This window comes from Lingula anatina, chromosome 8 (genome assembly GCF_051362555.1).
Source record: "Lingula anatina isolate TDL-2025a chromosome 8, LinAna3.0, whole genome shotgun sequence".
NCBI lineage: Eukaryota > Metazoa > Brachiopoda > Lingulata > Lingulida > Lingulidae > Lingula > Lingula anatina.
The window spans coordinates 11,628,231-11,642,974 of record NC_141774.1 but is presented as its reverse complement, the minus strand read 5'-3'; the positions used below and the strand labels follow the sequence as shown (position 1 = coordinate 11,642,974).

Sequence of the window (14,744 nt, the reverse complement as noted above, 5' to 3'; positions counted from 1 at the left end):
TGCTTGTATGGTTGTTGACCGAGTATAAATATGATTTTTGACCGCTGTTATCAATCCATTGTTGTTCAAGTGTACGCAAAGAAATCGGCTCTTCGCAAACTGACCTTAACAGCAGGTGAATAATAAATATCAATAGCATTAAGTGAGGCGTCAGGCTTGGTATTTGAAAAGAACAGAAGATGGCCGCCTCGGATCCTTTTACGTGGCATACAGTTATACCCGAGTACCAAGCGGTCTGTGATTCAAATATCTACAATGATAAAAAAGGAAAACGAAAACGCCATCAAGATTGGGAAAACCTATATGAAGGGGACATAAACTCTGACGATTACAACAGGTTGACAAAAACTCCGAAAAATGCCGACCAAAAGGTATATGGACTGAACGAGATGCCGATTGACAACGGTTATGAATTGGAATGTTTGGATGCATACCTTGAGAAGTTGAAAATGTATATGGATGATATCGGCGAAGAAGAAACTGTGAAATTCAAAGGTCATATTCGAACAATTTTCGATTCTTCTAAGAATGTCCATTTTTCACTGTATCCTTTAAAATGATGAACCTCAGATTGATTAAACTTTAATGTGCAGCAAAAATATTTTTCTATCAAATACCACTTTGCTAAAAGACTAAGACTGGGTTCCCCTACCTAGGTCGATCTAACAGGATCGATCCATCTCCAAGGGGTTTCTCACTAAATTGCTTTCAGCTTAAGCGGCTCAAATGTCTGGCACGCCTACTGAAGCTGCTTAACGATAGTTGATTACCCCTAACAGCTTCAGTGAGAATCCCCTTGGAGATAGATCGATGCACAGTTAGTACGATGGGGTCTGGGGAGGTCCATAAAACTTAAATCTTGTTATTAAATTCGGGTTTAAATAGTATCAGTTGAACTTACAGTTTAAATAGTATCAGTTGAACTTACAATTTGTATATTTTCACTCACAAATAATAAAAATTATAGGTTTTGAGGGCTAGCATGGGCTACTGAAGTGTAAAGCCCCCTACGTTAAGTCGACTAGCAAAATTTGTTAAACTGCGTTTAAGGGACGATAAGATAGTTTTTTAATGTAAACATGGAATTTTATTTATCTATTTATTCATTTATTTGGGGGGATTGATACAAATCTAGGTGTTTTAGACCAGTGCATGTGCATTTAAATATTCAAATGACAGGGATCACTAATAAGGTCGTAATTATTTAACTGTAAGCATGATAGTTTGTTAATATCCAATTTATAATTATAACCTTAATTAGCTCTAATGCATTAGGCCATGGCCAAACAGTTGGGTTAACAGGGTTAAGAAATAACTAGATATTTGTTGTGTGAAATATATTATCCCTTAACAGACCCACAGATTGTCGACAAAGCAGGAAAATTTCTATATGGTTCTTGGTGAGGAGACAACAGAAGAGGGCAGAATGAAAAAACGGTTTATAACTTTCTTGAAAAGTGCGGTTACGGATAATCCGCCTTCCGCCGGAGCCGAGGCTTCATCTTCTGCGCCACCTTCAAACACGCATGCAAAACTAGCCATCTTCTCCCCAAATCGATTTCAAAAGTCTCTTGAAGACCACATATTATTTATTCAAGGCCATCTTATTCCTTGTCTACATGCCTTGATTAACGGCCAACATTCTTACTCTATTAATGGGGAGAGCTTCCTTTTATCGAAAGTTGGGGTAAAGCAAGCAGAAAAAAAGTACTCAAACACTAAGGATTTTAAATGGGTCCTTGATGGCAGGGAATGTAAGCCGGTGGATAATGTTCTGTACAAAGTTCACCTGGGAGGGAATTCATCGGATCATCTGCTTCTGTTCAGGGAGCAAAATTATTCGCGTATCCCAGTAGTTTACATTTTGATAGGAGTATTTGGCCACGCTGAACTCAGTACAAAAGATAGACACAGTAAACAGTCTAAAACCCCAGTTAACAAAATGGGGATGACTCCTAAAGAGCTTGCTGGGAGAGAATTGAGGGCAATAATGTCCGAATTTAACATTGACAAAAGGACCTGCCAAATGAATATTTGATTGATTACGCAATACCTAAAAGGCAGCCCCGGGCGTAAATCCTGTTAGACCTTTTTTTCCCCCAGAAATATACGTTCAGCAGGGAATGATTCAAAGACATGCACAGTCTTCTGCTAAATATGGATGTTCTTTACTCATGAACCGCAACAGTCATTTGTAATTATAAACCACTTTGATTTCTAACATTTTCTAAATCAATTAACAGAGGACAAATGCGATTAATTGTCTTTGACTTCAGCTCTTAGGTCTCTCTCTCTCTCTCTCTCTCTCTCTCTCTCTCTCGATCAGATCGAGACAGAGATTTAGATTGAGATTAACCTAACTCACTGGGGGTTCATGCTAAATTGCAGTCAGCCGAGTGCGCACCATAGTTAATTACACCCTTACGGCTTTTAGGTGGGACAGACGCTTAAGCCGGCTAAGCTGACAGTAATCTAGTGAGACTTCCCGCAGGGATAGATCGATCTAAAATCTATGGGAATGGGGTCTTAGGTCCCAACCAACCATAAATAAATTCCCACTCGCCATATACATTTATGTCTCCTTGATCTAAGCTGATTTAAGTAATAAGACGTGTCAGTAAAAATGATATATAAATAGAACAAACTCAAACATGATGTTCGAAATTTGGCCAATGACGGCCGCATTTATTGAAGGTCCCATGAATAAAAAGAAATGAAGCACATTAAGGATGAACATTGAATAGTGTTGATAATTGATATTAACGTAATGCGTAAGCCTAAATACTACATTTAAAATATAATTTCCAAACAAATACAGTTACTTTGTGTTACTGATATAATGTGCACTCTTTGGCACAGGTTAGACTTTGATAGCGTTCTGGTTATTGCCAACATCACCTGATCTAGTTGTTTAGTATTGTAGACCTTTTTGTAACTGTCAATAAATGTGTGTTAACAATTCGTGCCGGTGCAGGCTAGACTTTGATTTCGTCCTGGTTATGGACAACATCACCTGATCAAGCTGTTTCGGTGTTATCATTAAGTGCCCTGTATAGGCCTACTTGATAATTTTTAGTTGATAATTTTATATTAACAATTCTTGCATTGACAGCCACCTTATCTGGACATTTAATTCGTCTTTTGAAAGATAAAATGGTGATAAAGGCCTGTAGAGTTCACTTGAGAGCAGCCGATTCAGAATGGTGGCGGTAGTCGTTTATTAACTAAAAATAAATTAAAGACAGGTATAATTTATAATGATGGATGTAACGATGATAATACGAAACATTTAAATTGCATAATCAAGGTAAATATACAACAAACTTCTTGAAAGAACAAAGCAGTACAGCAGACATACACCAGTATATAATGATTAAATCAAATTAAATTACAAATACTAGTACAAATATTCTTACCCGGCATTCATACCCCTGTGCAGAGGCCTCTGCAAGGGTTTATCAATAATAATAATAACTAAGCGTAAACAATTAATATATTTTGGGCTGACTTGCCCTCAACTCATCTGGCTGGCTTGTCTGTCAATTATCTGTCTTCTGAGCAGCCACACGAAAAACCACAGCGCCCGCGAAGGACCCACTCAAGTAAGAGGCAGAGGCAAAATGAGGAAGGAGAGGTAAAAGGAAACCAAATGCCTCACAATAACTGTTATCTACAACAAGGCCCTTCTGTACGATCTGCAGCAATCGTTGTAAAAATCAACTTCCTAGAGAGAACTCTGTATTTAAAAACAGATAACCAACAATTATCTTTGAAGAACGCTTATAATTTCTTTATTAAAGAAAAAAATTACACATACTTATACAATTTAGATCTTTCAGGTGAGTATAGTCAAATAAAACATAAACAGAATGATGCAACGGGCACTTTCATTTTTAATTACTACAGAGTGTGCTAATGCGCACAAGTACAGTGACCATTTTTCTATCCCCCGTTTCGAAGATATAATAATCATAAAAACGCAATGCACTGTATGCTGTCTCATTACTCTTCTCAACTGTCGCATTTATGGTGGTGCTTCTGTCGAAGCTGTTTTATATAGTAACCCTTTACCAATGACCAAAGCAAAGGATTCAACACAATGCAATAATATGGACACTGCAATAGAGAAGGCCCCTTGGATAAGAATATGTGGCTTTATGACATTAAGAGAGATCCACTGGAGGAATGTGATATGTCGGACACTTGTAAAGAAGCCTAGAAGAAACCCCGCCAGATGTCGCTTACTATTTTCCAAGGTGACCCAGACCGGCATTTAACCCCGACCTCCACTGCAAGTGTTTAAGAAACGATTCGACTCAATGATTTTTATTATCATTTTGATAATCTGATTTAGTTTCACAGAAGCACTTAAGAAAAATAACTGATCAGTTGTTTTTTAGCTTGACGATGTACAGTAAGTCTGGAAAAATCAATACGCAATGTATAGCTCAGACCTGCTTTCAGTTGTAGGGCGTTTTAATCCAAAATGAATATTTTCCATTACCATGATGATGTCAGCTGTGTATATAATATCGACATAAATTAACAAAGAGAATTTCATGTTGAAAACACGTGATATAAACAGGACAAAGCTGACAGCTAATTAAATATATATAAGACCGTATAATGTATACGTAGAGTATAATCAGATTAAGCATGCGTATAGCGGACCACGAATTAGGGCGGACAAAGCTGCCAGAGTAAAAATGAAAATAAGGAAAAGGAAACGTTTTGTTTTTTTTTTATAAGTCAGAAAATGATGTTTAGATGACAGATAGAAAATAAATAATATGAAAGTGGAAAGGTTTTTTTTTTTAATTATTTAGAAAGTGATACTTGGATGACAGAGAAAAAAGAACAAAAACAAAATTAGATAAAAGTTTAAAGAGAGAAGTTACGTGGGAAGTTTATAGCAGTGATTTCCATTGTGTAAAACTTGTTGGGCACAAGTTGCCTGTTCCGGTATGGAAGCGGCATGCATGATGCCCGGAATGCTAAGGCTGCAAAGTGACCTCATCCAGGGCTCGTTCGACTTCTTGGACCTTAGTTTTTCCTGGAGTCCGAGTTCTTTAACACAACAGACATTAGCTAAATGTTTTACGAAAGGGAATTTTTTGATAAAATACAAATAAACGATGTTTAGTTGGTAGATAGAATGGAGCAATAATATAAAAAAGTGGGAAAATATGTCAGAGGTAAAACAATGGGGTTTTTAAAGGTGTACATTGTAAGACACATGCTTGCCCGAAGTTTTCTGTTCGAGGATGGGGATATAATGGTCCTGAAAGGAGGAAAATGGTACCTAAAAGGAGGAAAATAAGGGATGCTTTTGAATGGTGCCTTATTTTGTTACAAAATATCGGGAAAACCAGGCTTATACATATTGTGCACTGAGGAGGAGTACGCCAAAAATATGCGTTAACACATAATAAAAATTTGCGTTTACTAGATGAAAATTACACATAAAATTGTTTTTGTTACTTTGTTTTGGAAAATAAAAAACATTGTTAAATATAAAGATAAAATGGCATATAAATAGAATCAATCAAATGTTTATTATATCTTTAAAACTAGTATGTCTCTATAGCTATCTATTTATTTATGTCATTTCTCGTTGTAAACTATATAGGACTAGTTACTAAAATGACAGGAACGCACGTCCCATTAGGACGTGCATTACTACACGTAGGACTTGCATTACTTAGGAGCCTTTGTCCTACGGGCATTGAATCCTAGTAACGTATGCCCTAGGACTTGCATTCCTAGCATTGCATGCCCTACGCCTTGCATTGTCAGGGCTTAGTGTCCGGGCAGACTCGCGTTACTAGGACGTGCACTCCTGCCACACCGGTATAACAGAGAGATCGGGGGAGACTCTATGTTAATATTATTCAGGGTCCGGAGAAACCCTGTGGCGGCCTATTTCAAAGCAGGCCGTCAGATTCTCCGGACCCCTGTTTTTTTATCTGACAGTCCCGGACTCTGTATCACACCGGGCTAACTATATATGAAGGTCTTTCAGGTGAGCATTTAAATAGTTAAATAAAACCTAAACAAAATGATGCAACGGGTATTTTCATTTCTGATAACTACAGAGTGTGCTATTGCGCACAAGTGCAGTGAAAATTTTCCTATCATTCGTTTCTAAAATATTATGATCATTAAAACGCAATGCACTGTATGTTGTCACATTTAGCTTCTCAACTGTCGCATTCATGGTGGTGCTGTCATAGCGGTTTGATACATTTTTTTTTCATTCCTATTGTGAACAACACAAAGTGCATTATAATAGGTCATCCTGGCAAGAGCAAATTAGGTCTGACCAACTTACGTACTGAACGTAATGAATTCTACTCATCATATTATACGGACAAAATCTACATAATTTATATGCCAAATGCACACATTTCACACGTTGTTTACATTAATTATTAAATGTGCTTTATTCATAAGTTCTGCATCAGAATGAGCTGGTGAACATGTACAGAGATAAAGATATAACAACAATAGTAGTTATAATACATGTACATAAACATGAGCTTGGAACTGGGTATGAGCATCTACATTATGTTTATTTCTGTTGTTATATTTATACAAAAAGCAGGAAAAGAAACTGTAAAACTAGTAAGTATGCCCCCTATGTCCCCAAATTTAACAACATGATATAAATACTGGTCATTGTCGCTGATATAGTTTCGAAATAAACAAATTAACAAGGGAAAGTCATATGTTGTTTGTTAGAATATTTGAAATGACAAACGTGGGTGACAATCACAAATTATGAAAGATATAAAAAACACTGTCTCAGGTAATTTTTAATTTATTGTCACAACTTTGTTGATTTGTGTCGCAATGGCTGTGAAATATACATACACGTTCAGGGCCTGATTTTTGGCGCTTTGTGTCCCCATCATGATCCTCCCATACCAGAACATTGATAGTCCAACTGCTCTATAATTCTCACATATTCGTCCACTTTAGATTTTTTGTTCCTTTCTCTCTGTCAGCTAAACATCATTTTTTAATTGTTCACAATTTTTCATAAAATTCAACATTTTTCTCTTTCATCTAAATTGTTTTTACTCTGGCAGATTGATACGCCCTAAGCCGTGTTGCCCTATATACAAATACGTTCATGCTTAATCCATTTATACATAGATCCGGCTTCACATTTGTTTAACAAAACTACCATGTTTTTTCCTGTTAATATTACCAGCTTTTAACGTGAAATACTCATTGTTAATATATGTGAATAGACAGTATTTACACAGCTGGCATCACAGTGGAAATGAAAAATGAAATATGGAAATATTGATCATGCAATGAAAAGTCCTTACAACTGAAATTAGGGCAGCGTTTTTCGCATCGATTTTTCCGAACCTTATCGTTTATGCTAGCAAATTTAACATCATATTTTTTTGCAAACTGACGCACCAAATACCATTGACATTGGCCTTTTGTTTATCTAAACGTGTTCATCGTGGATGAATATACATATTGTCGATATGTAATAATATTAAAGAGAAAGCTTGAGTAAAATGGCAACAAGCCTAAATATATGGTAATCACAACAGCAACAGCAAAGATATGTACGATAACTACCTTGTAGATATCAACGCTACAGAATGACAGAACCACTGCATAATAACCGTTAGTAGTAAAACATATCGTGTGCAAGCGAGTAAACTAATAAATTTATACTAACATGCAGTCCACCATTCTTAATATCTACTAGTACCTGTAAAACTTTAATTGTGTGTCATAAAATGATGCTCACAGTTATGGCTTCAACATGAAGATGGGGATATCATTTCACAGTATTCTTTGTCTTGCCAACGCATCCACCCACCTAACCAAGTGTCCATGCGTTCGTACAACGCTGTCCACAGTTGCTTAAACTCCTCCACCTCTTCTGGGTCTGTCAAATCATAATTACTTGGATCCAGATAACCAAGCTCTACTAGACACTTTTCCTGGTGGATTTTCTCTTGTCTCAGGATACATTCCAACTGGGAAGTTACGCTGGCCTGTTGATTTTTATGCTCATGTTCTTGAAAGGTATTTTCTGGCGACGTCTCTGTGCTCAGGGTTGTATCTTCGCTACCTTTCTCAAAACCCTGTTGATTTGTGTCCTGCTTGTGCAGGGGGCGTCTGTATAATATTTCGCTCATGTTATGTTGGATAATATACACATATACCCCTGTGATCTTCAGGATATAAAAATGCTGTCCTCTTGTTCACCAGCTGGGTCAACTTCAGTAGAACTAAAATCAACAAGATACAACAGTTAACTTAATAAATGCACACAAACAAATACGAAAAACATTGGCATGTTGATAAAGGAATAAGACACACCCTTTGTTCACAAGTTATACTATTTCACCAGAACTACCTCAAGATTGTTTAAAACACCTCGCTGCTTCACTGGATGCTACCTCTGTACGCCATTTTGTATAAATGCGAATGCAAATTATGATATACGTTGAGTCTACCTAACTACTATTATGACGTCAATAGGCCTACTGGTACCTGTTTGCTGACCCTTAAACATAAGGTTAGGCGTTTAAATAACGTTGAAAGGCGTCCTGGCATTCAGGAATCAAAGATGTTTGTGAATACTTATATCGACTTCGCACTGATCAAATATCTCATGTAAATAATACATCTGAGATCGTATTCATTGTTAGTCAGTTCTATTTTTTATAACAAAGAGGGTATCTTCGAAATGAGTTATCTATCGCCCTTTGCAAACATGCACACAGGTAGCGTGCTCGTTGCAACGGTAGACACGGAGTTGGTCTGTTGCTATGAGTGCAAACAGTTCGGCATGGGACAAGTTCAGTAAACATCAAAGCTTCGGGGAGACTCCATAATCCGCCTATTAAAAAACTATGTGCTACCTTGGCACGCCACGTTTGCTCGGCACCTGGGCGATTTTTGGAAATTAAGCTGGCACTAATATCTTTGTGAAAAGCGGCTGTCATGCAGTTGGGCTTAACAACCGTCGAATAATAAGTTAAAAGTGAGTAAGGCAACGTGCCTGGGATTGGAAAGGTTTAGAAAATGGCGTCCTGTATAACTACGTTTTATACAATTTTACCCGACTACGAAGCTGTTTGTGATTCGATTATCATGAATGCTGATAAAGAAAATTATAGAAATGACTGGGACAATCTATATGAAGGAAATATTGACGATCAGGATTTGGCAATATTGTCAAACCATCCGACAAAAGATGGTCCCAAAGTATATGGACTGAATGAAATGCCATTCAGAAACAGGGGCAATGCATTCAAGTATTTGGATAAATACCTTAATAGGTTGTCACCAATTATGAAAAATGGGCAGAAAGAAGCAAAACGGTTCAGAGATCATGTTTGTATGCTAATCAATAGCAACAAAAATGTTTACTATTCACTGTATCCTTTGTACGAATTCGGCTGTTTGTCAACTGCATACTTTTCAACATTAAACTAAGGTAATTTAATCAAATGTAACACCATAAAAGTAAGTTTGGATTTATATCCTGTTATCACATGTGTATCTCCAGCCATATCCACATACACACACACACACACACACACACACACAAAACAAAACAATTTGGAGAGGTAAATTCATAGAACATGTTTTTGTTCCTCTTGGAGGCTGGCATATTTCAGACATTTTTTTTTTGTTTGTTTGTTTGTTTGTTTCATCACGTACTGTAGAAAAGTAGGAAAAAGTTAAGTTAAAAAGAAATATGGCACATGTTATAGCCTTAAATATTAAATGTAGCAAATAAAGACTGTGTTCAGAATAAAAGTTATTGTACTAGCAAGATTGATCTATCTCTGTTAGGAAAAGTATGTAGCCCATGATTTTGTTCATGTTGCTTTGTGAGGGGCTTTCTAGAAATGTCACTACACCTTAGAATCCCCGCTAAAATAGATCGATCCTGCTAGTACGCGAACTTGCATTCTGAACACAGCCAAAGTCTCCAATAGCAGCTCAAATTTATTAGTGCTACCAGTGTGACCACTGGTCCAACGAAAATTAAATATCTTCTTGGATTTGACCTCTGACCTATATTACAATATTGATTTTTTAATTTTTTCCGTGAAAAAATGTGTTCACGATTATTTCAAATATGACCTTGGATTTGACCACTGATCTATCTTAAATTTGCAAAAAATATAATAATTTTCTGTAATAAAAGATTTTTTGCTTTCAGAAAGTCCATAGACTTATGCTTTTATATTCATATTATGATGAGTAAAGCTCGGGGAATCATTTCATTTTAGCAGTACATTTTTTATGGGAGAAGCAGCCCTCATGATGCAGAAACTGAATACTTCCTCTGATTAATAGAACCTTGCACACTAGAGATTTCTTGTTTGTTGCATTTTGTATAGCTCGTCATGTAATGATATATTTGTTAATATTTCCCCTAACTTTCAGATTCGTGAATTTAGATTAGTTAACTCTAGTGTCGAGCTTTGCTCATGTAATTAGTGATAAAACTGTATGTATTGCAAGCCACTGAAGAATTTCATCAGCTATGTAAAGAGATATAAAAATGAAGTATTTTTTCTTCAATCAACATCGAAATATTGACTTTCACACAGTCTCAACAGAAATGATGGCGCCATCCTCCCTAACTTCTACCTCAAAATTACTTACTTAAGTGCAATATAATTCTCAATAATTCCAAAAGCAAACCGAAACTGAGGTGCTTCCGGTTATACAAATGTCAAAGATTAAGAGGCCACTCAGAATGAGAAGAGCCGAGTGATAGCTGATCCACAACCTACATATGGCGGACCTACATGAAAGGAAGATCGCTTAATCTTGTAATGGTGTCTCGCCTCTTCCACGCCTCCCCGTCCCTGCAGGGACACAGTGTTTAAATCTCGTCTCAATTCGACCAGCTAATACTCGGCTCTTCTCATCCTTAATGGTCCCTTAAATCATGGACCTAATCTCTCATTAGGTCCATGCTTAAATACATGAAATGTCACATACCTTATAGTCGATCTACGCACTTCTTTCTTTTTTTCTGTTTTGAGCCATTGGTTCACATCTAAGATAATTCCAATTTGATGAAGATTTATAAGAGCTGTTATTCCTTAACGACCTCACAGATTAGGGACAAGTAATGAAAGCTTCTACATGGTTCTCGGTAAGCAGATGACGGAAGAAGACAGGAAGGAAAGCAGGTATATCACTTTCTTGAAAAGTGCTGTTACGGAGCATCCACCCGCCGCCAAACCCGAACCTTTACATGCCAACCTTGCCATCTACACACTAAGCACTTTTCAGAAATCTCTTGAAGACCACATTTTAGCTGTCCGAGGCCACCTTATTCCTTGTTTACGGGCCTTGCTTACTGGCCAGAAAAATTACATTTTTAAAAATGAAACTTTCCCTTTATCGAAAAGTGCAAATAGGAAGATACATCAGAGTGAAAGAATTTTCTCAGACTTCAGGAACTTTAAATGGGTTATTGATGGCAAAGAATGTGAAACGGAGGAAAATAAGCTTTGCAAAATTCACCTAGATGGGACGTCATCGGATCACCTGCTTGTATACAGAGAGCAGAAGTATTCAAAACGTTTATTGAACATTCCAAAGGTTTATGTTTTGATAGGCATGTACACCCACCGTGACATCGACACCAGATATGGATACAGTGCGCAGTCTAGAACTCCAGTTAATACAACAGAGAAGTCAACTAGAGAGCTTGCCGAAGAAGAAATGAGGACGATAATGTCCACCTTTAACATTGACCTACACACCCGCCAAATGAGAAAATGATTGGAAAAAATTCGACATCAAAATAGATTTTGGCGTAAATTCTAACTTTTTTGACACAAATATCAATGTCGGTTAAAAACACATAGAACATTTACTAAGCCATCCCTCAATTTTGAAAACGATGTCCTAAAGACATGAATGACAAAAATGACGTCCAGTATGCCACTAGGTTGTAATGTACATAGTGCAACTTTTAATTGTAAAAAAGGATGACACGTGCAGTATATATAAACAGATAAAAATAAGGTGAACAGGTTTCGACTTGAATCTTTAGCAATTTGCACGAATTAATATTAACAGACTACCTATGTGTTATCATCGACTTTTTGTAACGAGTGCGATGAAATACATGCATGATTGTTTACCTAAACATTTATTCACAATATTGAATAAAGTGATCAAATTCCTAAAACGGCGTTTGTGGTAAAATATAAAATACAGGGGTATAATAGTTTTGTAGGACACGTTTTACAAGGATAAAATAAAAAAGAAATAAAGCAGAAGTTCAGCTCATCTGTTTTAATTGCATTTTTGTCCTTATAATTTAATGCCTAGTTTTTCATTGATTGAAATCACTTTGGTTCGCTGTTTCGTAATTTAAGTATTGTCATTGTTATTTTTCTTTTACGTTCAGTTATTCATTCTGTGTAGGGCATACAAGTATTTATTTTAAGATCAAACAATAACCCATGTAAAAGACGCTAAAATTAATAGTTGTGTGCCTTTTCTTTAAAAAAAACTTTTGGAAATGTCGCGCTTTTAAAAAAGAATAAGAAAACTCCATCTTGATAAATGTATGCCATCCGCGTTTAAAAATGTTACCGGGTCGACACCATATAACCCAAAAATCGGGTCGCCCAAGCCATTCTCAATGTGTCAGTTTACCTCTACGCATAACAATGTTCTATCTCTCACTTTCGAAAACTTAACCTGTTTGAAAAATTGCTCTAAACAACTGGCCAGTCACTTGCAGCACGATACCTTTCAATGTACATGTACTTCAGGAGGAAACTTGTATAAATTTGAGGGTATTTTTTCTTTTTTTTTTTATTTTTATGTCTGAATCGGAAAAAATAGGTACATTCTATAGCTGTCAAATTTGTGGTGTTATGCGTCGAAATTCTTTGGAAAATTCTATGTAGCGGTAAAAATCCCTGATGTGATACTTATGACAATTTCATGCTTACTGTTACCTCATATCAAATTATTTTCCTGGCAAAAAAAAACGGGGTCACTGTAGAACCCTTAACATTATTATTGAAAAGAAAAATATACACACGATTGCAATCAAGATCTTTGAGGCGAACGTAATGCAGCAAACACCTACATTTCTCATAACAACAGGTCTACAAGTTCAATCCTCAGAGACATATACACCGATAGCTCTGTGACAGTCAAACTACACAAGACCACCAATAAGAACAGGATCAAGAAAGGTGTACGCCAAGGAGATACAATCTCTCCTAAACTGTTCACAGCAGCATTGGAACGTATATTCAGGGATCTAGACTGGCAGGACCAGGGGATAAACATAGACGGTACCAGGCTCAATCACCTTAGGTTTGCAGACGACATCATAATAGTAGCAGATGATGCAAAAGACCTCAAAGAAATGCTACAGGCGTTAGCAGATGAAAGCGCGAAAAGTGGGCTAAAGATGAACACCAGCAAGACAAAGGTGATGTTTGGACCACTAACCACCCCTTGCACAGTGAAGGTCAACACCAAAGAGTAGAAGCACTAGAAGAGTATATATACCTTGGGCAACGGTTCAGCCTGAGTGATCGAACACTGGAGAAAGAAATCAAACGAAGGATAAAAGCAGGATGGGCAGCATATGGGAAGCACAATGACATCTTCAAGAGCAACCTTCCTATCTGCCTGAAAAAGAAAGTGTTCAATGCTTGTGTGCTGCCGGCAATCACCTATGGTTCAGAGACCTGGGTACTGAATACCTCCATGGAACACAAGCTACAAGTAGCTCAGAGAAAGATGGAAAGAATTATGTTGAACATCAGTCCAAGAGAGCGGAAAACGGATGTACGGTTACGTGAACAGACCAAAGTTTAGGACGTACTGCTCACAGTTAAAGAAATGAAATGGAGGTGGGCAGGGCATGTCAGATGACTACTGGAAGTCTTGGAAGAAGAAACCTTGGCCAAACTGGAAATCTGAGGCTCAGAATAGGAAACAACGGAAAAAGCATGCTGAGGCCTTTGTCCAACAGTGGAACACTATAGGCTCTAAATGATGATGACGATGGTGACAAGTTCAGTGGCCTTCTTTCTAATCTCCCGTTCCCGAAGATCTTATAAACATAGTTTTAACGCATTGCATTGTATGCTGTAGTATTTGGCTTCTCAACTGCCGCATTCATGTAAGTGTTTCTCTCGTACCACTTACATGCATGTACATCTATCGCTTATAGTACATAAGGCTTGTGTCCCTCGATATCGCGTCAAACTCTACAAAGTTCACCTGGGCGGGCCAAAGTCGGATGACTTGTTTCTGTTCAGAGAGCAGAGATATTCGGTGGCAGAGGCGTAACCAGACCTTTATAAAATGTACGCACAGATTAACGCAACAGATGAAGGACAGCGTAATCACAGCATACAACATTGGTCAAAAAGATTGTCCCACCCCCAGTTTCATGTGCTTTTATTTATAAATGATCACATCACAGGAGTTAATTAGTATGAATGGTGTTTTTCATTACAGATACCATAACTAACATGATTATGGGTACCAAAAATACAAAGTAGCAGTTAGGATATCCATATTTAATACCATTTATTCACATTTTAATTGTACCCCATCAAATCCGATGTTCCACTGTCATTTACATGGAGGTAAACAAATGCCCATTAAATTGAAATGACACCACCGAAAGTCCCCAAATTTACACACATTTTTGCATTGGGGCATTCTCATTAAAGGTCACGTGTCTA

At 37.1% G+C, this 14,744-nt stretch overlaps 1 protein-coding gene across 1 annotated transcript; it reads left to right on the top strand.

Annotated features, from left to right (window-relative positions):
- The first annotated feature begins 9,022 nt into the window (after positions 1-9,022).
- Positions 9,023-12,211, top strand: LOC147760344 (uncharacterized). The gene is made up of 2 exons (XM_086994306.1): positions 9,023-9,419; positions 11,124-12,211. Exons 1-2 carry the CDS (start codon positions 9,064-9,066, stop codon positions 11,794-11,796), a joined length of 1,029 nt encoding a protein of 342 aa, XP_086850432.1. The 5' UTR covers positions 9,023-9,063; the 3' UTR covers positions 11,797-12,211.
- The last annotated feature ends 2,533 nt before the right edge of the window (positions 12,212-14,744 follow it).